The sequence below is a fragment of the Brachionichthys hirsutus genome, chromosome 20, assembly GCF_040956055.1.
Source record: "Brachionichthys hirsutus isolate HB-005 chromosome 20, CSIRO-AGI_Bhir_v1, whole genome shotgun sequence".
NCBI classification, from domain to species: Eukaryota; Metazoa; Chordata; class Actinopteri; order Lophiiformes; family Brachionichthyidae; genus Brachionichthys; species Brachionichthys hirsutus.
This window is the reverse complement of record NC_090916.1, coordinates 10,137,526-10,161,814: the sequence shown is the minus strand read 5'-3', so window position 1 is coordinate 10,161,814 and position 24,289 is coordinate 10,137,526. Positions and strand designations below refer to the sequence as shown.

At 47.1% G+C, this 24,289-nt stretch overlaps 3 protein-coding genes across 7 annotated transcripts; 1 reads left to right on the top strand and 2 right to left on the bottom strand.

Annotated features, from left to right (window-relative positions):
• Positions 1-2,448: 2,448 nt before the first annotated feature.
• pex3 (peroxisomal biogenesis factor 3) lies at positions 2,449-13,119 on the bottom strand. The gene is made up of 12 exons (XM_068753750.1): positions 12,944-13,119; positions 10,770-10,901; positions 10,610-10,691; positions 8,981-9,024; positions 8,795-8,904; positions 7,409-7,475; positions 6,451-6,505; positions 5,966-6,104; positions 4,657-4,727; positions 3,612-3,734; positions 3,296-3,392; positions 2,449-2,607 (listed from the first exon to the last, which is right to left on the bottom strand). The coding sequence occupies exons 1-12, from the start codon at positions 13,014-13,016 to the stop codon at positions 2,524-2,526; spliced, it is 1,077 nt and encodes a 358-aa protein (XP_068609851.1). The 5' UTR covers positions 13,017-13,119; the 3' UTR covers positions 2,449-2,523.
• Positions 13,120-14,530: 1,411 nt separating this feature from the next.
• On the top strand, positions 14,531-18,762 carry adat2 (adenosine deaminase tRNA specific 2). 3 transcript variants are annotated; one of them, XM_068753422.1, is made up of 6 exons: positions 14,531-14,725; positions 16,670-16,774; positions 17,040-17,190; positions 17,744-17,850; positions 17,942-18,014; positions 18,086-18,762. In XM_068753422.1, the coding sequence occupies exons 1-6, from the start codon at positions 14,627-14,629 to the stop codon at positions 18,142-18,144; spliced, it is 594 nt and encodes a 197-aa protein (XP_068609523.1). In that variant the 5' UTR covers positions 14,531-14,626; the 3' UTR covers positions 18,145-18,762. The 3 variants fall into 3 exon arrangements, with proteins under 3 accessions (XP_068609523.1, XP_068609522.1, XP_068609524.1); XM_068753421.1 differs by having other exon boundaries at positions 16,550-16,774; XM_068753423.1 differs by lacking the exon at positions 16,670-16,774.
• Positions 18,763-18,865: 103 nt separating this feature from the next.
• Positions 18,866-24,289, bottom strand: aig1 (androgen-induced 1 (H. sapiens)). Of its 3 annotated transcripts, none has more exons than XM_068753425.1 (7): positions 24,008-24,289; positions 23,055-23,454; positions 22,391-22,546; positions 21,908-22,009; positions 21,465-21,580; positions 19,301-19,473; positions 18,866-19,149 (listed from the first exon to the last, which is right to left on the bottom strand). In XM_068753425.1, exons 2-7 carry the CDS (start codon positions 23,193-23,195, stop codon positions 19,130-19,132), a joined length of 708 nt encoding a protein of 235 aa, XP_068609526.1. In that variant the 5' UTR covers positions 23,196-23,454; positions 24,008-24,289; the 3' UTR covers positions 18,866-19,129. The 3 variants fall into 3 exon arrangements, with proteins under 3 accessions (XP_068609526.1, XP_068609528.1, XP_068609527.1); XM_068753427.1 differs by having other exon boundaries at positions 19,313-19,473; XM_068753426.1 differs by lacking the exon at positions 24,008-24,289 and having other exon boundaries at positions 23,055-23,563.

Here is a 24,289-nt window from a genome sequence, read left to right as displayed (position 1 = left end):
ATAGAGGAGGAGGAGGAGGAGCGTTCGTTCCACTTTACCTTCGTCCATCGAGTTAAACGGTCAACTTTTTTCTAACTCTATTTGTTAATTTATTCATTTGTTCAGAGATGTTAAAAATATGAATGATTAAATTCTTAATATGACATTGGTCACATTTATGTTTGCATTGACATTATAAATAGAATATTATGAACTGTTGAAAACAATAATCTTTACATTAAATGATTCATCTTACTCCTCTTCCTCTTCCTCTTCTCCCCATCCGTCCTCCTTGCGTCATCCTTTCCGGGAAACTGCAGCTCCGCCTCCACATCTGATTGATGTTATCCGCGGGATATACCCCCCCCCCCCAACGTCGCTATCATCACGCCAGTGTTGGCTCCTCCTCCTTTGTATCATGTGACCTGCTTCACTCTGACTTGAAGACGGTTGGACCCCATTTAAACGATGACTCATCACATGGCTTCTCCTCAGGTTTGTTCTGTCCAGTCGATGAGGTCATCAAGATGTTTAAATCCCTTCATAGCCTGCTGTAAATGTCGACGTGTCCTTGAGCAAGGGATGAAGGAAGTGAACCTGTGACCCCACACACAGAACATCCCGATCAGATAAGCGTTTACTTTGCTGGAAGGTTCCACGTTTCTGCATGTCCGACAGGCTGGCGAGTCGAGACTGGTGAGTCGAGACTGGCGAGTCTAAACTGGCGAGTCTAAACTGGCGAGTCGAGACTGGCGAGTCTAAACTGGCGAGTCTAAACTGGCGAGTCTAAACTGGCAAGTCTAAACTGGCGAGTCCAAACTGGCGAGTCGAGACTGGTGAGTCGAGACTGGCGAGTCGAGACTGGCGAGTCGAGACTGGCGAATCGAGACTGGCGAGTCCAAACTGGCGAGTCTAAACTGGCGAGTCTAAACTGGTGAGTCGAGACTGGCGAGTCTAAACTGGCGAGTCTAAACTGGCGAGTCTAAACTGGCAAGTCTAAACTGGCGAGTCCAAACTGGCGAGTCGAGACTGGTGAGTCGAGACTGGCGAGTCGAGACTGGCGAGTCGAGACTGGCGAGTCTAAACTGGCGAGTCTAAACTGGCGAGTCTAAACTGGCGAGTCGAGACTGGCTAGTCTAAACTGGCGAGTCGAGACTGGCGAGTCTAAACTGGCGAGTCGAGACTGGCGAGTCTAAACTGGCGAGTCTAAACTGGCAAGTCGAGACTGGCGAGTCGAGACTGGTCTCCAAGCATAAGGGATGAACTGGAGAACTGGCCCAGCGACCAGCGGGGGCTCCAGTCCCGCCTCCCACGACTGAGTGACAGATCAGAGGTTATTGGTTCAAGTTATTCTCCATCCATCCATCACAGGTAAGATGACTTTCCTTCTGTGACCTCATCCTAAAGATGGCATCCAATCAGGAGCAGAGTGAAGCCTGACAGAAAGCAACCAATCAGGACATGGCTCAGAGGGGACCAATAGATGATGTCATAGTTCATGCTGGTCATACTGGTCACCAGTGACAGAATAAGACAGCTACTGGAAACCGGTCTGAAATCCAGTGTCGAAAGTGAAGAGGATTCTTCATTGTCTTTGCTATCAGATGTCGAAGCCACACCCCCCACAGGATGACATCACACCTGCCTAGGAGGAGGGGCGCCGATACTGGAAGTGATCTCATTGTCTGAAATCAAGTGTGGAAAAAACATTTCAACAACATATTATGCTGTTAAAGATCTCACGGAGTTTAAAGTTCTTCTCACTACCTGAACATGAATCTGCACAGTCATGGTCACATGACCCGAGTCATGGTCACATGACCTCCATCTTATTCACGAGTTGTTCACCTGGAAACTTGACAGCATTATTTTGTAGCAACGAGCTAAACCCAGATCACGTTTCATCGGAGAGATCCATAGTGTGATCAGCTTTTACTGCGGACCAACGTCAAGCTTTATAGATTTAAAGTCAGCGATGGCAGCCCGGTGGGGGGGGGGGGGGGGGGGGGGAGGGGTGAGACCTTTACACCTGTAGCACTTTATAACCAAGGTGAGTAACGGATCAATGATCCTTTACTCAAAGATCAAATTAGTGTCCATAAACAATGACAACTTTAAAACGCTCTAAAACAGGCCTGCAGCGCCACCTTGTGTTCGCTCAGATCTCACACAATATCTTCACAAGACCAAACAAAACACGTGGCCAGGATAGTCAATAGTAGCTCTAGTACTACTACTAGTAGCTCTAGTACTACTACTAGTACTAAGAACAGTCACTGGGAGACGAAGTAGAACAAAAACTATGAGAGGAAACATAAAATCCTCCGCGTTGTAGTGATGTCTGCTGCCGAGGCGCCAACACAGAAGAAGAAGACCCCATCAGCTCTTTCCCAGGATGCATTGCTACAGAGGCTTCTTCATCCTCAGTGCTCCACGGAGAAGACACGAGACAGAAACAGGAAACGCTGTTGTCTAGTTTTATTTGAATATTCACATCCTGGTGTCACAGAGAGATCGTACGACTCCTGATCCCGTTCTTCTGGATTATTTCTGAAGCCCCTGCGGCGTGCTGAAGGCCTCGTAGACGTTGGCTGCAAACTCTTTGACCTGGTCGTTCATCAGTAGATCCTGACATACGGAGAGTTCAACGTTACCACAAGCCCAAAGTTGCACTCAGCAGTTCAGGAAAGGTTCAACTTGGTGTTTGGGTCGGCGCTTTTGAGCCGTTTAATCCTTTCACTCCGTCTGGCTGAAGGGTTCCCTCACGCTTGACTCGGTGGTTAATGACCCCCCCGAGGAGCAGCCGTTTGAATCCCGGCTCTGACTGTCCGCATGTTGAAGTGTCCTTGGGCCCGACACTGAACCCCACATTGCCCCCCCCCCCCCCGGGCCTGGCAGCAGTCGCCCGCTGGATTGTGATGCCAAGCTTTACAGGTTTTATGGCACGCAGGGAGCGAGTTGGGATTATGCTGCTGGACAAAACGATGGCACCTAAACCAGCTAACCCTAACCCTAAACCAGCCAACCTTAACCCAGCTAACCATAAACCTAACCCAGCTAACCCAATCTGCTCTGCCTCTAACCAAACTTTGGCCTGTTCCTTTAAATTCAAGACACTTTTGAATTTGTTCCAAACTGCTACTAGCCGGGTTCAAAGACTTGATGTCCCAGCGCTAGCTGGGTTCAAAGACTTGATGTCCCAGCGCTAGCTGGGTTCAAAGACTTGATGTCCCAGCGCTAGCTGGGTTCAAAGACTTGATGTCCCAGCGCTAGCTGGGTTCAAAGACTTGATGTCCCAGTCGCGGGGGCTTCTCACCTGAATGAAGCGGCTGGGCGCCTCGCTGCAGACCATGTTGATTTGGCCGTTGATGATGGGAATGATTTTCGCCAGAGGAAGACCGACAGCAGACAGACTGAACACACAAACATGGATGTCATTATGATCAGTGATCAATAACAGGAAAAGTAAAGCCTCTGTAATTCTAAACTGTTGAGACGTTTCTAATGTTTCATCAAGATAATGATAATGATAATGATAATGATAATGATCTGGTATCCAAGGACCGAACCAGAGAGCAGCTTCAAGGTCCAACACAATCCATCAAGCAATAACGGCTCATTGATCAGCTGACCTATCAGGTGCAGAGTTGGGGGCGGAGTCACCAGTGGGCAGGTGGAAGAACTCAGCTAGGTTGTCAAGGAGATGAGAAAAACCTCGGTTCAGACAGGTGTTGAGGACAGTAGTGAAGTGTGGACTGAAAACACACACACACACACACACACACAGATGATGTCACATATCCTTTGTGCTGGCGAGTGAATACAAATGCATTTCAGACACAAGCCGTTCCTCCCTCCACAAGGAGCACTGTTCCCTTCCATAGGTCTGCTAACGCCTCGAGGGTTTATTCTGATGTTATCAATCCCCCAAATGCTCTCCAGTTCCTTTTATCCAATCTGGAATTAATCTGTTTGCTCCAAGTTGTCCTTGTTAGACTTGTCCTTGTTAGACTTGTCCTTGTTAGACTTGTCCTTGTTAGACTTGTCCTTGTTAGACTTGTCCTTGTTAGACTTGTCCTTGTTAGACTTGTCCTTGTTAGACTTGTCCTTGTTAGACTTGTCCTTGTTAGACTTGTCCTTGTTAGACTTGTCCTTGTTAGAAATTGCTTTTTCTTGTCCCATTTGTGAATGGGAATCTAAGAATGAAAAGAATGTACTGCTATTTTCTAAAATGTCATCTTATAGTTTAGTTTTGTACTTGCACTTCATCTTTGCCATGGTCAACAGCACCACCTTGTGGCAAGAAGATGCAACCACCTCCAAGCTGGGCATCAGCGGTGGTGTATCCTGTCCAGTCACACGGTAAAAGTAGAACAAGACAACATGTAGCAAACGTTCTTCCTCCGTCCTATGAAAATGTCTACTTCTTGTGTAAATCATCAACACGTTTCCCTCCATCTCTTTGCGACACGGTAGCATCGTGGTTAGCAAGGAGTTAATTAGCTCTGGCGCTGACTTAATCAGTAGCAACTCCACCCAGTTGAGTACTACGAGTCTTTATTTTGAAGAACTGCCACGTACCGCTTTGTCGCACCTTTGGTATTTAATATTCTTCCTCGGCTCACAATAGTGCCTGATGAGCTGCACTTACCACGCAGCGCAGTGAGAGGTGCTTACCTGTCCAACATATCTCTGGTCTCATTCAACAGTCTGATGGTCACGGCATCTTCGTTTGTCAGGCCACAGGCCTAAAAGACAAGAGGAGGCGATGAACAGTAGACCGTGGTGCAAAGCTAAACTCCATGTTACAGGTAAAGGTAAGGTAAGGCGTCTTAACAGGTGCCCGAAGGTAGATTTGCCTTACAGCAGTTACACTCTGCTGCTGGTCGCAGCGTGCGCATTCGCCCGGGCGACGCGGGCGAAGCGTCTTGCCCAAGGACACAACGACAGCGTACGCATGTGCCTGAGCCGGGGATCGAACCCCCAACCTCTCGGTCGTAGGGCGACCCTCTCAAACACCGCGCCACCGTCGCCCCATACCAGGTGTTTCTCCTTAGGCACGTGTTGCCACAACATTACCAGCAGACCTAGGTCCTGCACCACAAGACATGCATGATAAACTTCACGAAGACAAGGCCTGTAGGAAGGATTAGCATCAAGCGCTCCACCCAGAGACTCGGCGGCTGGCCTGTGGCAAAGCTTCAGCTCGTGTGTTTGAGCTACGGGAGCAACTTCACGTGTTTTTGACAGATGAAAAGTGCGATCATGCTAAGTTTCCCTCACGTGATGGCTGATGTGCAAGACTGGCATGTCCGGCTGACAGATTTCAACATTCGAATGCAAGATCAGAATAAAAACCTGCTCACAAGTACAGCTAAAGTAACCGGTTTTTACTCAAAAGAGCAGCTCCGGCAAAGAGATGTGGAAAGTGGGAAACCGTGAAATGTTCCCGCTCACCCAGAAACCGCCGCACCGTGCGAGACAACGGGCAGCCTCTGCAAACAGTATTCATGATACTCGACCACAGCTCGGCTGCAGGTTGAAGAGAAAGGACTTTGCAGGAGCAGGAGGAAATAACCGCACCGAGACAAAACCGTAGCCTCAAGCCGAGCGTCGCTGATCTACCTTCGGACAGTCTTTGGCTGATGGCTGTCAAACGGAGCTCTGCTCTCTTTCCCCACAGCATTCCTGCGTGAGCTGAGCTTTTCAAGCGTGACTGGAATAAAGACTAAAGAACAGAGCGACTCAGAGCAGTTGGAGATCTTCGTGCGTTTCCACTGACTCCGTAAATGGAGACGCCATTTCCATTCTAAGTTTTGTGACACGCCATGTGACTTTCTCAGCCCACCCAGGTCCTAGGACGACCCTCCTCTGGCTCATAATGCATGATCCTTTGGGTCTCACGTTCGGTTCGGTCCATTATTCACTGAACAAAGTTATTTCGTGAACTATAGTAACATGTGTGTGTGGGCATGCACGTAGTCACCTGATCAGCCAGCGAGTTCTCGTCGTCAGCCAGTAGGTACCATGACAACGCCCTGCCGGAGGTGGTCTCCACCTCTGCTCTGATCCAACTCACATGTTGCTCCAGGTCCAGCAAAGACACAGTCTGCTTCAGAGACACACTAATACCAATAATCAATTAGGCTATGGATAAATGACCAGTTTCAATGGCTCCAATCATCAATCGACTTCAGATAGCATTGTGTCTCGGTGCTTCCCCCATTAACTCATTAACTCATTTTGGTTGGAGACTTGCCATGACAACAGACTCAGGTTGGAGCAGCAACGTGCTCTGGACCCTTTTGAGTGGAGATTATTTGCTGCGGGACCAAATGTACCAAACGCCCTGTCCACTAAACGAAATGAAATACACCTGGATGATGCTGCTGCTGCTAAGCAACAGTAAATGCTGTAGAGATTATCCCTAACCTGTCATGTTTCTCCTGAACATTATTTGGAAGAACTCACCTTCCCAGTGAGTTCTGGACGGCCTTCTTCACCACAGTCGTCAGCTCGGTCAGACCTGCAGAAACAGATGCAGCAGTCAGACACGACGTAATCAATAAGACAGTTCCACGTTAGGATTTAGGAATCTGATGAAATGGTAGCTCCATTCTGTGAGAGGTTGTTAACCAATAGTGCAAAGGTACAGAAGGGATAATCCCACTAAAAGAAATTGGAAAAAATATATAACCCAGCTAACAAGTCCAGCTGGTTCTTTTTCAGCTTGTCCCGATTTGGGAGCAAAATCAAAACCGTTGTGTTAACATCATTAATGACTGGATAATCAGTGATCTTTATCTTACACTGTAATGAAAGGATAGATATTTGTTTATTATGTTGAGGATAATTAACCCTAATCTGGGGGAAACAATTAAAACTAGAAAACGACAATCAGAGATCGCAGACCCCGCCTCCAAAAGACTATTGGATCTTGTGAGACAGTAAACAGGGCTTCCGGACCAGAGGGGCCAAACCTGCTCTAGCTTGCTGCTCCGGAACGTACTACAAGACACCTTCTGGACTCTTTTTCCCATCATGCCATTCGTGTCCCTCCCTCTTAAAGTGGCAGTTTACAGCACAGGCACGATTCCAGATGTAAAAATAATTCTAGAATCTGGATCCAGATCCGGATCAACACCATTCTCGGGGAGGACCGAGCCACGGACAGAACCTTGCTTGTGTAAAAATGTCAAGTCGATTGGGTTACTAGTTTTTGAGTTATGCGCTCGGACAGACAAACAAACAAACAGACAAACGCACCCAATTGCAATACCCTCGCTTCCGCTTCGGCGGGGGCAAAAACATTTGTGTCTACGAAGCGGGTACATTTTGGACCTTGAAGACGAATTCAGTTGAATTGTGCCTTCGTTATTCTAACAGCACATTGATGCATGGTTAGATGCAGGGACAGTGTCCATCCTACCGTCTCCTAGTAGGTGCTGGATACTGGACAGGTACTGCTGCTGGACATCTGGAGGGGCCAAGGGAGTCTGGAGGGGACACATTCAGATCTGAACTGCAGCCGATGGGCTGGTGCTCTAGTGAGCTCACAGACAGAGCTGTGGCCCTCGGTTCATTCTTCAGTCTCTTTTATTAAATCATACATTTGTAAATGACTCAACCTGTGAGAAACGCGTGACAAACAAGTAAATATATTATTCAGTAAAAACACGCAGGTTCTGCCCGAGAAAGGCAAGTTGTTCAGCAAAGACTGGGTCACTACCAGGGCTGCAACGGTTAATGTTCGGTACAAGAAAGCACGAAAAAAATACTTACAATGCTTTTATTAAAAAAATGCAAACAATAGAATTTGTATAAATAAATAAAAGCGACCCATTTGGGTGATATATCAAATAAATTAGGCCGAGTTTTAAAAACTATTGTAACAACATAAAAATCTTAATAAAATTACAAATAAACAAGTTCAAACTGTAAACTTTGAACACTGAATATGACAAATGTTACTACTACTAACTATTCAAGTTTAAAGGTTGGGGCTAGAAAGATTAACTAACGTAGTGAGGTGGGCGGGGCTTCAAGCTCAGGCTTCTTGCCCGCATGACTGAGGGGGAGGCACGAGAAGCCCCGCCCACCTCCTCACTACATCTGTGCTTTCTGCAGAAAAAGTGGAGAAGTTCATCTCTCGCCAAAAACGTTAAGCTTGAATAGTTACATTACACCTCGAGAAACCGACCCGAACCCGAACGACATTTTTCTACCGTTGCACTTTCGGGTTTTTTTAAACAACCGAAACCAAGTTGGTTTTTCGGTCGACCGGACAGCTCCAGGTTTAATCAACGTCAAGTTAACACCAAGGAAACGTCGTAATTACTCCAGGCCTGCGAAGCGATCCATTCAAGACTTCATCCAGAACAGGAGCTCGCAATGACTGAAGCTGCTGCAAGTCCGTTTGGGGAGCGTTCTGATCGGTGGGGAACCGAGTCAAAGAACCGTAGCCAGCCTCCACTTAGGCAGGGAGAAAACCAGCAAACTCAAACCCCTACACGAATCACCAGCTTGTCATTCTGAGAGGACTAGAACACCTGCCATGGGGTACCCCCCCAGAGGAGCTGCAGAAAGTGGCTTCTCAGCAAAGAACGCTGCCCTCTTGATCCGGATCCGGATACGTGGAAGAAACAACCGTAGCAGCAGTCTCGAAACAAAATACGGACAAATGTCTGTCCAAGGGTGAAAGTCTCCCACAAGTCAAGTCATTATGCAGTCTCCCATTCTTAATTCTTGTGACTGCCCAGCGTTCTGGCTGGGGAGTGGTAAGAAGACTTTTCTAACATCAAGACATTAACTTCACCTGTGTGCTGCTGTCCAGGTACAGGTACCCTCCAATGATGTTTAACTGGACCCTCAGGAGGACCACCAGCATACAGGTGCTATAAATAGCCACGATGGTACGACTGAAACCTGAAAGTCAAATGTCAGCGAGATCAGCAAACTGATGCAACACCTGGTTTAGATCACCTGCAGGAGGAACACTTACTGATGATCTTTAAATCCTCCCAGATCTCCAGCTTATTGGTCGGCCTGATGAGAGACAACATCAACATCAGGTCTGTTTGGTAGTTGAGCCTGAATGCTTCGTTTGAATGAAAACACACTAACAGATTAGCATGTCGCTGCATTCACACGTACAGATTAGCATGTCGCTGCATTCACACGTACAGATTAGCATGTCACTGCATTCACACGTACAGATTAGCATGTCGCTGCATTCACACTAACAGATTAGCATGTCGCTGCATTCATACGTACAGATTAGCATGTCACTGCATTCACACGTAGAGATTAGCATGTCACTGCATTCACACGTACAGATTAGCATGTCACTGCATTCACACTAACAGATTAGCATGTCGCTGCATTCACACGTACAGATTAGCATGTCGCTGCATTCACACGTACAGATTAGCATGTCACTGCATTCACACTAACAGATTAGCATGTCGCTGCATTCAGACGTACAGATTAGCATGTCACTGCATTCACACTAACAGATTAGCATGTCGCTGCATTCAGACGTACAGATTAGCGTGTCGCTGCATTCACTCTAACAGATTAGCATGTCACTGCATTCACACAAACAGATTAGCATGTCGCTGCATTCACACGTACAGATTAGCGTGTCGCTGCATTCACTCTAACAGATTAGCATGTCGCCGCATTCAGACGTACAGATTAGCGTGTCGCTGCATTCACTCTAACAGATTAGCATGTCGCTGCATTCAGACGTACAGATTAGCGTGTCGCTGCATTCACTCTAACAGATTAGCATGTCGCTGCATTCAGACGTACAGATTAGCATGTTACTGCATTCACACGTACAGATTAGCGTGTCGCTGCATTCAGACGTACAGATTAGCATGTCACTGCATTCACACTAACAGATTAGCATGTCGCTGCATTCGGACGTACAGATTAGCGTGTCGCTGCATTCACTCTAACAGATTAGCGTGTCGCTGCATTCACTCTAACAGATTAGCATGTTGCTGCATTCACACGAACAGATTAGCATGTCACTGCATTCGGACGTACAGATTAGCGTGTCGCTGCATTCACTCTAACAGATTAGCGTGTCGCTGCATTCACTCTAACAGATTAGCATGTTGCTGCATTCACACGAACAGATTAGCATGTTGCTGCATTCACACGAACAGATTAGCGTGTCGCTGCATTCACACTAACAGATTAGCATGTCGCTGCATTCAGACGTACAGATTAGCATGTCGCTGCATTCATGTGTTCATCAACATGTGCTGGCATCATCATCATCATCATCATCATCATCACGACAGTGAAACAATCTCAGAGGAGATAATCGGTAAATGTTCCGTTTCCCCTGACTGAGAAAACAAAGCGCTTTCCACGCCCAGCTAGCAGCCACCCACGTGCACCGACGCCGTAGGTCGGTAACCAATCAGATCACCTCTCCACATCTGAGCTCCATCCCAGTCACTGAGCAAGCAGCCATTCAGCCGTAAAGCCAAGAGAGCAGAAGCTGGGATCCAAACCACCAACCTTTGGAGTGGATGACTGCTTACCAGTGATGACAACAGCTGATCAATAGCAGATAATAACCAGCTAATCAACGCTTTAGACGCACCTCACTCACCTTGTCTTCAGGAGGTTGGCCAGAGTCTCTGCGTTCAACAGACAGATGATGGCTTCTCTTAAAGGAGGGAGCATCGACAGGACTGGAAGACACCAACAGGATTACTACTATCTAACTGTCTATCACTGTTACTGAGGACACCAGAGGTCAAAGGTCATACCCGTCATGTTACACGTCCTCTGGTTGCTGTCGAAATGGAACTGTCGTCTGGCCTGAGAGATGAACTCTGACGCCTCCTCCTCTTGTAGCTCTCTTGTCTTCCTCTGGGCATATTTACCCAGAAAGTACACACCTGGGGTCCCAAACACAGGACAGGTGACACTGACATATTACACCCACATCAGGATCATTTGAAGGAGTCAAATTACTCCTGGGAGCGCTCTCTCAGCAGAACAACCTTCACTCCGGACCGGATATGCTGGATAAGACTGGATACCACCACTTACCTAATTCCTGGGGGGTAACGCTACGCTAAAATGTCATTTTGGTTCTGTTCGGTTTATTTTTGATACAAAAAACGCTGGAAAAAAAATACTTAAAATGCTTTTATTTTTTAAAAATGCAAACAATATAATTTATATAAATAATTAATAAAAGCGACCCATTTGGGTGATATTTCAAATAAATTAGACTAGTTTTTAAAACTATTGTAACAATGTAAAAATCTGAATAAAATTATAAATAAGTTAAAACTGTAAACTTTGAACACTTAGCAGCAAGCCTGAATATGACAAATGTAACTACTACTACTACTACTACTAACTATTCAAACTTAAGGTTTTAGCTAGAAAGATTAATTTAAACACATTTCCTGCAGAAAGCACAGATCTGGTTGCCATGACAACATCTCCAGCAGAGGAGAAAACCCACCCACTAGCACCAGAGCTAATGCTTTGCTAGTTTTGCTGTGTGCTGCTGCTGTGAGCTACCGGCGTACGCTCCCCGTCAGTCAGTGTCCGACACTCAGAGGCGACCCTGCGGAAACTCGCCCAGGACTTTAGTTCCGCACCGAGCGCTTAGATCGCGCCAGTAATACATTTAATGAGAAAAAAATGCACAAAACCGAACATGCAGCGCCGAAACGGTTCGATTCATTACGTGAACTGTTACACGCCGAGTAATTAGAACAAGGGCACGCAACAAACCGAGGGTCGGATCAATTCTGTTAAATTTAACATGTTTTACACCTTTATAAAAAGCTGCTACAGGCCAACATCAAATCATTATTTAGAGCACTGTAACACATTTCAGTTAAAAGTAACCAACTGATCTGAATGTCATGGATGAAACATCAAAGAACTTCCTCCAGAGATATTTGGCGCAGAGCTGCAGAATCTGAAAAGTCTTGCTGATTTAATAATTCTGCTCTCAGCAGGAACACGGGAGAAGTTCTGATTTGATATATTGTGAACACTATTCTATTACACAGGATCACATTAATCATGGTAAATTACATATAATCCAGTCACACTTGACCATTGTACTTTGTTTTAATCTGGAAAAATTAAACCATGTTACAAAATAAACACTGGGCACGTTGAATTCCATTCTTATTAACCATTATTTGATTCTGTTCTTCACCCATTAGGTTAGGTTCAACTCCATTGTCGTTACACATGTAAAGTACAAGGTAACGAAATGCAGTTTAGCGTCTAACCAGCAGTACAATTAATAGCCAGTACAGAAATATACAGGATCAAGATGTTTCACACGGTGCTGTAAACATACTATTCTGCTAAACATTATACATGGATGGGTACAGCCATAAATAAAAATGAGACGACACACGGCTCAAAGTGCAATGAACGTGTTGTACTAGTGGACATAATATATGATAAAATATACACATTATAAAAGTGGATGACAGATTAAGGTGATATGAACACACTATACGGATTTAAGTACTGTGATCATATTTTAAATGACGATTTACCGGCAAATACAAAATGTACATTTAATGAGACACTGCCTATGAACGATAAAGACGTTAACAGTGACCGGTCACCCGTTCCCCGCAGTCTTTGTGGATTGCATCATTTCTTTGTTGAAAAAAGAAACTAGCCAACATTAAGACCAGTAAAACTTGTTTTAAATTAGTGGTAGGCTATTGGTGGGTCAACTGGGTCCGGGTCAAATTACAGAGATTAAACTGTTGAACGGATAATATATAAGTATATATCCGACAAAATTAAGGTTTTTCGTAGTCTTAAAACTCTTGAATTTAGTTTCAAATGATTTAAAACTAGAACTTAAATCCGAGTACGAATAAAACTTTGAAGAAAATTGGTATACAGGTCAGGCTAAAGTTATTAGCTCCTCGAAGCTAACACTTACCTCCAACGATAGCTCCGGTGAAAATAAATTTTATTTTGTGTCGTTTAACAAAACTCCAGACCGATGCAAACATCCTAGAACAAAAATCGCGAACTATAACCGTAAATTAATGAAACGCCAAGGATTGACTGACGACTTCGGCTAGCCAGCTAGCTACTCACGCTAACTGTCAAACATGCTATCGCAGGAAGAGGAATAATGACTGCTTCCGGCACGGGATTTCAAAATAAATGTGAATTTACCAGCCCTTGACTATCCAAATAATAAATCTGTGATGATTTAATCTACTGCACTTTTGTCTTGTCCCCTGAGGGGTCTCCATAGCAACCCAACCTTCTCCACTTCACCCTGTCCTTTGCATCGTCCAGCGGGTTATAACTTGAGGGGTGAGCACTACTTCAAACATTAACAGGTTTCTGTGCTTCTGTTTGTGGAGTGAGGTTGTGGAACGGGTTGGGTGCGGAGCTCAAGCAGTGTCCAAGCATGACCCAGTTTAAAAAGCGGTACAAACACAAGGTTTCCATGAAATACAGTGAGGGAGAAGGGCTTTAAGAATCGGGTGTTTTCACGAATGATTTATGAATTAGCTATTTACTTTTTATTTCTATTTTTGTAATGTAATGTTTATTTTCTTTTTGTGGATATATCTGGTTAATTTGCTAATTATTTCCTATCAAAAAAAAATATTGTAAAATATATGTTTATTTACAATTTCAATGTTCTATTTACTTTAGATATGTATTCAATGTATGTATGTTAGGGAAATGGTTTATTGAGTAGTGGAGAAGGGGTAGGTTCAAATAAGCTAATGCTTCATCCTACTCCTTTTCGGACATGTTTTGCTCGTATTATTATTGTTGTTATTTTGACTATTATCATTGTTTTCGGTTTGTTTGTTTTTCTATATGACTTCTTAAATTGCATGTTCGAAATAAAGCATTCAAATCAAATCAAATCAAATCATGTATTACAGTACAAGTACAGTCACACAGTAGCGTGTATTACAGTACAAGTACAGTCAAACATCCTGTCTAAGAGGAGCATTTCAAAAAAGCCGTTGCGGTCTGGTTTCCGTTGAAAGTCCTTCGTACATAAATTAAAACATTTAACAAAACAAATAAAATAAAAATAAATTACTCCACAGATGCAAAATAACAATAAATTAAAATTAAAAAGACACCTACTATGTACAATGTAGGTGGACAAAGAAAAGGGGGGGTTCTGTCCCCCTGGAAGGTGAATTTTTAGGGCCGTTTTGAATGATGATTTAATATCAGCCAAAAATTCTGTTATAACAGGTGTACTTCATAAATAAACATATATTGAAATGTAAAATATGGATTTTGAACAAAGCTGAGACAATAATGGAAAGGGGAGTACCTTTCGTGGTTACGTGGAAAATATTCTATATAGCACGACAGAGATAAAAACCTTTGTGTATTGCTTCCTTTGGCTAAATATGCATTCAAGTATTTGATCCATACATCTGCGGTTTGAAACAATAACGAGGAGAGGCTCGTAAAATCGATTGGTCATGTCTGGATGTCGTCCGTCCATCTTAATCTTCCCCCACCGCCGTAAGTTCGCACAGGAGTAACGACGCCTCTGCGAAAAACAAGCGCACCAAAGCGTGAAAACTCGTATTCCAGTATATTTGACGTGACGGAGAGAGAAGCGCGTCTCATGGCAAGCGGAGATCGTCCGGGCGAGGACGGTGACGTGGGGAGTTCCTACCCGACGAACGAGGAGACGGAGAAATGGATGGACAAAGCCTTTCAGCTGGTAACATCACGCTCACAACGTGGTCTGGTGACGTCATTACTCATGCGTCAACAAATTAACATTGATGCAAACATCAATCAGTTATTGTAAATGAGTTTACAATCAATGATGATCATTATTGTTCACCCATGGAGTGTTAACAGCGTAGTATCTGTGTCCTGCTCAAGGTCTCTGACCTCGTCTCCAAAGCGTCTAGCCTTCACTGTCCCTCTTATTGTCTCATTTCTAATCCTGTCCAACCTGGTCCCTCCCAAGGAGAACCTCAGCATCTTCATCTCCTCCACTTCTAGCTCCGCCTCCTGTCTTTTCCTCAAAGACACTGTCTCTAAGCCGTCCATCATGGCTGTCCTCACCACTGTCTCTGAGCCGTCCATCATGGCTGTCCTCACCACTGTCTCTGAGCCGTCCATCATGGCTGTCCTCACCACTGTCTCTGAGCCGTCCATCATGGGTGTCCTCACCACTGTCTCTAAGCCGTCCATCATGGCTGTCCTCACCACTGTCTCTAAGCCGTCCATCATGGCTGTCCTCACCACTGTCTCTAAGCCGTCCATCATGGCTGTCCTCACCACTGTCTCTAAGCCGTCCATCATGGCTGTCCTCACCACTGTCTCTGAGCCGTCCATCATGGCTGTCCTCACCACTGTCTCTAAGCCGTCCATCATGGCTGTCCTCACCACTGTCTTGTAGACCTGTCCCTTCGTCCTACCACAGAGCACACCTGATACTTTCCTCCCCCCGTTCCAGCCTGCCTGCACACGATTCTTCACCTCCTTTCCACATTCTCTCCATCACTCTGCTCTGTTGACCCGAGGTACCTGAAGTCCTCTCCCTTCTTTACGTCTATTCCTTGTAGCTTCACTGTCCCCCCTGGGACCTTCTCATGTACACACATGTACTCTGTTTTACTGCTGCTCACCTTCATCCCTCTCTTTTCTAGAGCAGACCTCCACTTCTCTAGATTCTCCTCTACCTGCAGATCACAATGTCATCTGCAAATTCATATTCAGAGGAGCTTCCTGTCTCACCTCATCTGTTAGTCTATCCATCACCATGGCAACAAAAGGGGCTCAGAGCTGATCCCTGGTGCATCCCACCTCTACACTAAACTCCTGTTACTCCTACTGCACACTTCACTGCTGTCCTACATGTCCTGAACTACTCTGACATACTTCTTTGCCGCTCCAGACTTCCTCGTGCTGTACCACAGTACCTCATGCAGTACTACAGTACCTCATGCAGTACTACAGTACCTCATGCAGTACTACAGTACCTCATGCAGTACCACAGTTCCTCTCTGGACACCCTGTCCTAGGCTTTCTCTAGATCTACAAAGACACAATGCAGCTCCTTCTGACCTTCCCTGTACTTCTACATTGCTAGCCTCAACGCTAACGTTGCGTCTGTGGTACTCTCCGGTCCAACTGCCTTCCCATTCTTCATCCTCGTCATCATTTTTAACTTCCCTCGTGCTGATCTTCATCACTCCCTGGTTCCTCTACTCCCCTTTGTTCTCTCTCATGTTCCTCATTCATTAATTCCTCTAAATACTTCTTCCATCTTCCTACACACTACTGTTTGACCTTTGACCTCTCTATCCTTCATCACTAACATGCTGGACATCCTTCCCATCTGTCTCTCTGTCTGTCCAGCCTGTACAGCTCCTTCTCTCCCTCTTTACTATCCGACCTTCATACAGGTCATCTTATGACCTCTGTTTGACCTTTGCCTTGCATCTCGTCTCCCTCCGCTCTTGTAGGTCACCCTATGTTCTAGTCTCTTCTGGAAATAAGTGTTAACTGCTATCTCCATCCTTTTGCAAAGCCCACCACCGTCCGTCCTTCTCGGTTCCTGTCACCAAACTCGCCCATCACTTCTTCATCTCCTCTGTTTCCTTCACCAACACGCCCACCGAGGCACAGCGCTGACGGTCTCCTTCTGCAGGCCAAAGACGCTCTGGGACACGGAGAGGTTCCAGTTGGGTGTCTGTTGGTGTTCGAGGACGAGGCGGTCGGGATCGGAAGGAACGAAGTCAACCAAAGTAAAAATGTAGGATAATGAAAGAAAAGTTTTTCTTCAATCAGCGGTGGCAGGTTGAGGATCAGACAATATCAAACTGCTTTTAACAAGAAAAAAGGTGTGTTTGGGAGGATGGGGGTGGAGCTCTGACACCTGTCTGATGTGTGTGCTGCCCATGGCTGGGTCTTACAGGCAGCTTGTTTTTGGAAAGCATAGTAATGTACATTACCCGTCACAGAACGCCCATCGCTCGTATGGAAGCTGATCTCGTCCCCGTGTCCCCGTGTCCCCCCAGGCCAGTCGTCACGCCGAGCTGGTGGCTCTGGACCAGCTGTTGGGCTGGTGCAGCAGCAGGAAGTTGGACGTGAGCAGCGTCTGTGAACGGGCCGTGGTCTACGTCACCGTGGAACCGTGCATCATGTGTGCCGCCGCGCTACGCCTGCTCGGTATCCGGGGGGGGGGGGGGGGCACGCCTCCTCGGTATCCGAGGGGGGGGGGGGGGCACGCCTCCTCGGTATCTGAGGTGGGGGAGGGGAGGGACACTTTATGGATCCTCAGTCGGATCATCGTTATTGTTGTTCCTGCTTTACTTTGCTATTAAAAGAAGAATGCCCTGATCAACAGGGCGTGGCTAGATGAGAGACAGGAGAACAGTCCGCTCAGTCAGCAGCCTGTCAGCGGCCTGTTAGCAGCCTGTTAGCAGCCTGTCAGCAGCTCAGTCAGCAGCCTGTCAGCAGCCTGTTAGCAGCCTGTCAGCAGCCTGTCAGCAGCCTGTCAGCAGCCTGCAGAATGAACAGCGCTTCAGCTCACAGATTCCTCTTGACCTTGTTGAAGGTCATATTCCCTAACTTTGGAGTCTGGGCAGAACCTGGTTCCTGGAATGTGTTTATTGAATGTTGAATGTCACCGGGGTTAGGGGACTACACACGTGTGCGTGTGCTGCTGCTAATGACTCTCATGCTGGTACGTTCCCTGACCCCCCCCCCCCCCCCCCGGCAGAATTCCCGGCCGTGGTGTACGGATGCAGCAACCAGCGTTTTGGAGGCTGTGGCTCCGCCCTGGACGTCTGCTCTGTAGGTGGATCTCAGACCGGCTCGCCCTTTAAGGTGGGCGGTGCTCGTAAACACGCTCCAACGCTGGGGGGGGGTCGAGCTGGGACGCATTGGTTAGCTTCAATGGCTTGAACCGTCTGTTCAGTGTGTTTCAGGCGTCCGATCGGACGAAGCCGTCGAGATGCTGCAGACGTTCTACAGACAGGAGAATCCAAACGGTGAGCTCCTCCATCCCCTCCTCGTTTTTTGTTCCTCCACTATTCTCTAGATGTTTTACTTCCTCTTTCAGGTGTGAAAGGTAAAATGGGGAAGGACAGCGCTGCCCTGGACCAATCAGCTCAACAGTAATCCATCCAAAGGGATAAAACATCTGAACTCTTTCCATCAGCAGATTTTTATCTGTCCAGATGTTAAAGTGGAACAAATAAAGGCTCATCACCAACACCCTCTGGTTTACTGAAGGAGCTCCAGAAGTAGGGCCCAGTCCAAAGATCTGATTCTGGTGGTGATCCAGATCAGGGTTTAGATCCAGAATGTCGTTAAAGCATTTCTTTACATTGTAGAACAATGACTAGATTTAATCTTTCAACTTCATGGATCATTTTGATAATGATGAGAGAAAATTGATCATCACCATCAGACCTAGAACATATCAGAGGCTGATCCGGATCCAGGTCACATTCTGGATCCGATATTTAAATTTACAGGATCACAATGAACCCACTACTGTAAGATAACATAACGATCCAGACTGATTTGAGGTCAGATTGGACCTGAAACTGATTAAATTAAATCCAATTTACATTTCTATGGCATCCATCGTTGTTTTTTTGAGAAGCGGTTTAATGGCTGCCGTTTTAAAAGACTGGGGTACATAGCCTGTACAGCTGTTGGCCCTTTGGCGACACCTAGAGGTGATCCTGGGCGACTCCTGGCTGGACCCGACCCCCGGCTGGACCCGACTCCTGGCTGGACCCGACTCCCGGCTGGACCCGACTCCTGGCTGGACCCGACTCCTGGCTGTCGTTATGGGCGCGCCCCCAAATACAGCATCACTACCAGTCAGTGGTTAAAGATCTAAGACATTCAGTTAACTTTATTGATTTATGACAAACAAATAAAACTGAACTGATCAAATGATTGATGAGGATGCTCAACGAATGTTGAATTAAAAGTTGTTGCTTTGCTCCATCACTGGAAACACCTGAACAAAAAAGTCAATTGGTGGTCATGTTCATTTCAAAAGGCTTTTCCAGAGCCGGATGTTGTCCCAGGTGTGCGGGGCAACATCACCTGTCCAGCAGAGGACGTCAGTGTTCGCTGATGTCGGCGATCACTCGCCTTTGACCTTTTCTGAGAGAGAGCCAGAGAGGAGAGAAGAAGAGCGATCAGCTGATGCGAGGATGCAATGTGGCGTTTTGTCTCTGTGGACATGTGCAGTTACCTGCGTGCACCTGCGTGTACCTGTGTGTGTACCTGCATGCACCTGTGTACCTGCGCGTACCTGCAGGTGTACCTGTGTGGTTCCAGATGTAATTGTTCAGGATTTCTCCCAGCAGGTAGAAGACGCAGATGAAGGAGGTCATCACGGTGAAGAAGACGACGCGAGCCAGCTGAGAGATGTGTTCCAGCACCGGGTACACCCACACACCTGTTACCTGCTGCACCCAACATGTCCTGGGTGGGCAGGGACACAGAGGGGAGGGAAACCAACTCTGATGTGATTGATGAACCTGCTAGCGATTGATACTTCATTTCAAAGGTCTCTCACTGGTACTGGGAGCAGAATATAACGGACCGTACAGCTCAAATAAGATTATATTAAGAACAATATCATCACTGTTAACTATCCATCACCATATTAAATGAAATTATATTGAAATGTTTTTAGCACCATTTTTCGTGTTTTCAAAGTGATCAATATTCATATTTTTAACACTGTTTGATATAGAACCTTCAGACATGACACCCAAACTCACATGCATTGATAAATAAACACGTGAGCTAAAACCGATTTCCTACACCTCTCCACACAGTTCCAGGTACAGGAATCTCCAGGTAGACACATTTCTTCAGCCAGAGAACGAGTACCGGTATATGACAGAATAAACGAACACGCGCAGTAAAGAGACCAAACTAAACCGCAGTAAAGTAGAATATAAGGATAAAACCTGAAACATCGGAAGCAGGAACGTGGAACTGAAACGGGAGCCTGACCGCTCTACACCAGCGGCCAGAAGTTTTGGGACATCCAATGCAGTCCCATCGCTTCTCTAAGCAGCTAACCTGCTCAGCTGTGCTAGCATGATTGCAGGGTTTTCTCCTCATTAGCCTTCTGATGCAATGATAAACACATCGTACCGTTAGAACCCTGCAGTGATGCTGCTGGGGACGGTGCAACATCTGCATCGGTGTATCGAGGCCCAAGAACCAGACACCTGCAGCTACAATGGTCGTCTACCACGCTAGCAATGTAGAGAGGCTATTTGTGATTAGTTTAAAGTTAGCATTGAATAGTCGTTTACCACGATGGCAGTGTAGAGAGACTATTTATGATTAGTTTAAGTTAGCATTGAATAGTCGTTTACCACTTTAGCAGTGTAGAGAGACTATTTATGATTAGTTTAAAGTTAGCATTGAATAGTCGTTTACCACAATGGCAGTGTAGAGAGACTATTTATGATTAGTTTAAGTTAGCATTGAATAGTCGTTTACCACTTTAGCAGTGTAGAGAGACTATTTATGATTAGTTTAAAGTTAGCATTGAATAGTCGTTTACCACTTTAGCAGTGTAGAGAGGCTATTTGTGATTAGTTTAAGTTAGCATTGAATAGTCGTTTACCACGCTAGCAATGTAGAGAGGCTATTTGTGATTAGTTTATAGTTAGAATTGAATAGTCGTTTACCACTTTAGCAGTGTAGAGAGACTATTTATGATTAGTTTAAAGTTAGCATTGAATAGTCGTTTACCACTTTAGCAGTGTAGAGAGACTATTTGTGATTAGTTTAAGTTAGCATCGAATAGTCGTTTACCACAATGGCAGTGTAGAGAGACTATTTGTGATTAGTTTAAGTTAGCATTGAATGGTCGTTTACCACTTTAGCAGTGTAGAGAGACTATTTATGATTAGTTTAAAATTAGCGATTAGCAGCTTAGGCTGCTGCCCCGCGACCCGGCCCCGGATAAGCGGAAGAAGGTGGATGGATGGATATTAGGGTTGAATAGTCGTTTACCACGATGGCAGTGTAGAGAGACTATTTATGATTCGTTTAAAGTTAGCATTGAATAGTCGTTTACCACGCTAGCAGTGTAGAGAGACTATTTATGATTAGTTTAAGTTAGCATTGAATAGTCGTTTACCACGCTAGCAATGTAGAGAGGCTATTTATGATTAGTTTAAAATTAGCAATTAGCAGCTTAGGCTGCTGCCCCCGCGACCCGGCCCCGGATAAGCGGAAGAAGGTGGATGGATGGAAATTAGGGTTGAATAGTCGTTTACCACGATGGCAGTGTAGAGAGACTATTTATGATTCGTTTAAGTTACCTTCATTAAAAAACAGTTCTTCTCTTTCAAAATAAGGACATTTCCAAGTGACCCAAAACTTCTGGCCACGGGTGTACACTGGTGGTGTGTTCATGAGCATAGGAAAGAAGAAACATTCGGTACCAGAGGATGTATCCAATGGCAAAGCAGCACACGGCTGCCAGACCCCATGACCTGCTGGGATATCGGTGGTGGGTGGTCCGCATCTCGATGATGATGAAGGGGAGGACGGTGGTGTGCTGGGACAAATGGAGACGAGAGACACCACGTTAGCATCGCATTCCTTCACGACATGAGGCAGATCACCCGCTCCCCGGGGGCCGCAGGAGGCGGAGTCTGGGCTGCATCAGGTAGCTCACACACAAAATAAAGCAATGTAGTCGGTGTTTTCACCGCCGGTGGTTTGCCTGTCTGTTAGCAGCAGAACTCCGACTGACGGGACTCGCACGGGGCATTTTATTTTATTGTTCGTAAGCGTGCTCTTTTGTTCCGTACTCTCTGTCGAGGCTGCTACGCGTCTAGAACCCGTCAGGAACCGCACCGGTACCGGAAGCAGCTGGACTCACCATGCCGTGGTTCAGCCACTGAGGGATGAAGCTGTCCAATAATTTGGGGTAGACCAGCTCTCGGTCGTACACATAGAGAGTCCAGAATGTGAACACCACAAACTGGAGACAGAAGAAGCAGATCGATAGCAATCATTATCCACACAGATCAATATAGAACTGCTGCTAGTTAGCGTCCATCAGATCTACTGGACCTCAGGCTCTGGTGCCGAAGCTGAAGTCCAGCGCTAGCAAGCTTGAAATCCCGCTGATTACACGACACTGCCCTGGAAAGGCTTCTCCTTCGCCGTCTGAACATCACCTGGTCTCTGCGCGTCTACCTGAGCATCCTCAAGTCCCCTTCTGGAGCTCCTGGACCTTCATGAAGCCAACCCTGCATAACCTGCTGCCTTCGGGTCCTCCGTCCGCTCTCTGCTTCACCAGATCCGGAACGTCTCCCGGTCTCTGCGATCGTTATCAGTTTGTGTGCGTCCGTCTCCTCACCGCTCCAACGGGGAAGGCCAGCACCGCCACCATCCAGTCCCTCAGGCCAACCAGCTTCCTCAGCTGCCGCTCCTGTTCTCTGCCATCTCCTCCTTTGGTCAGAACACTGGACACGTCGATCAGGACGCACAGTCCGAAGAACACGGCCTGGATCACCTGCACGGGAAGAACCAGAGGGTTCGGCCAGCTCAACAGGAAACAGGTAAGCGTTAGCCCCCGAGCTAACACACCCGCTGTGCGTCTCCACAGGTAAGCGTTAGCTCCTGAGCTAACACACCGGCTGTGCGTCTTCACAGGTAAGCGTTAGCCCCTGAGCTAACACGCCCGCTGTGCGTCTTCACAGGTAAGCGTTAGCCCCTGAGCTAACACGCCCGCTGTGCGTCTTCACAGGTAAGCGTTAGCCCCTGAGCTAACACACCGGCTGTGCGTCTTCACAGGTGAGCGTTAGCCCCTGAGCTAACGCACCGGCTGTGCGTCTTCACAGGTGAGCGTTAGCCCCTGAGCTAACACACCCGCTGTGCGTCTTCACAGGTAAGCGTTAGCCCCTGAGCTAACGCACCGGCTGTGCGTCTTCACAGGTAAGCGTTAGCCCCTGAGCTAACGCACCGGCTGTGCGTCTTCACAGGTAAGCGTTAGCCCCTGAGCTAACGCACCGTTCCCCTACCAGGTCTATGAACGTCAGGAACTTCCAGCTGCCTCCGTACGTCTGATGAGCCGGCATGTCTAACGCCTTGTAGTGGCAGATGATGGAGAAATAGGACAGCAAGATGGCCACACGGAGGACTTGCGAGGGGATCAGCGCCATGGTGGAAGCGGGCCGGGTCCCGGTGGAGGGCTAACCTACCTACCTGTACGCCTTACCTGTCTGTCTGCTCTCACACTGATCTCAACCTGCCTGAACCTCCGGCTGCGAGGCAACCGTCCCTTCCCTTTGCGTTGCGTTGCGGCTTCCGTGTTATGATGACGTCAGAGGGAGGGGCAAGAATCAGCACTCAGCAGACTACTACTTCTTCTTGTCCCGAGGGGTCGTCACAGCAACCCAACCTTCTCCACTTCACCCTGTCCTTTGCAAAGCAAGAGATGCTGCTTTGGTCGTAGCTGAGAACTGAACATGTACCTGCACAGAGACAGGCAGACAGACAGACAGACAGGCAGGCAGGCAGACAGGCAGGCAGGCAGGCAGACAGACAGACAGGCAGGCAGGCAGGCAGGCAGGCAGACAGACAGACAGGCAGGCAGGCAGGCAGGCAGGCAGGCAGACAGGCAGTGAGAGATGCTGCTTTGGTCGTAGCTGAGAACTGAACATGTACCTGCACAGAGACAGACAGACAGACAGACAGACAGACAGGCAGGCAGGCAGGCAGGCAGGCAGGCAGACAGACAGACAGGCAGGCAGGCAGGCAGGCAGGCAGGCAGACAGGCAGTGAGAGACGCTGCTTTGGTCGAACATGAGGTGTCACCTGACATGTTGTCGGTTGGGTGAACAGACTCAGTAAGGATTATGACCAGCAGGTGGCGCTGTTTAACAGAACAGTCATTCAGGTAGACAGTCAGTCAGCGAGACAGCCATTCAGTGAGACAGACAGGCAGACAGGGATTTCTCCCCCCCCCCCCTACCCTCGCTCTTTGCACTATGGGGGATCCGATGACGTCACACGGTGCTCTCTCTCCCCCTTCTATTCTGGGAAGTCTCTGGAATAACCCTGTAAATGCTCTCTCTCCCTCTCTCTCTCTCTCTCTCTCTCTCTCTCTCTCTCTCTCTCACTCGGCCTGCCTGTCTGTCTGACGGAGCCCGGTTCTGGATGTCTTCCGTTATTACGCCGTTTCCTCCGCTCCTCCTCCGGACTCTTCTGGATCTTCCCGGAGTCCGGGTCTCTGTCCCCGGACGGACACCGAGGA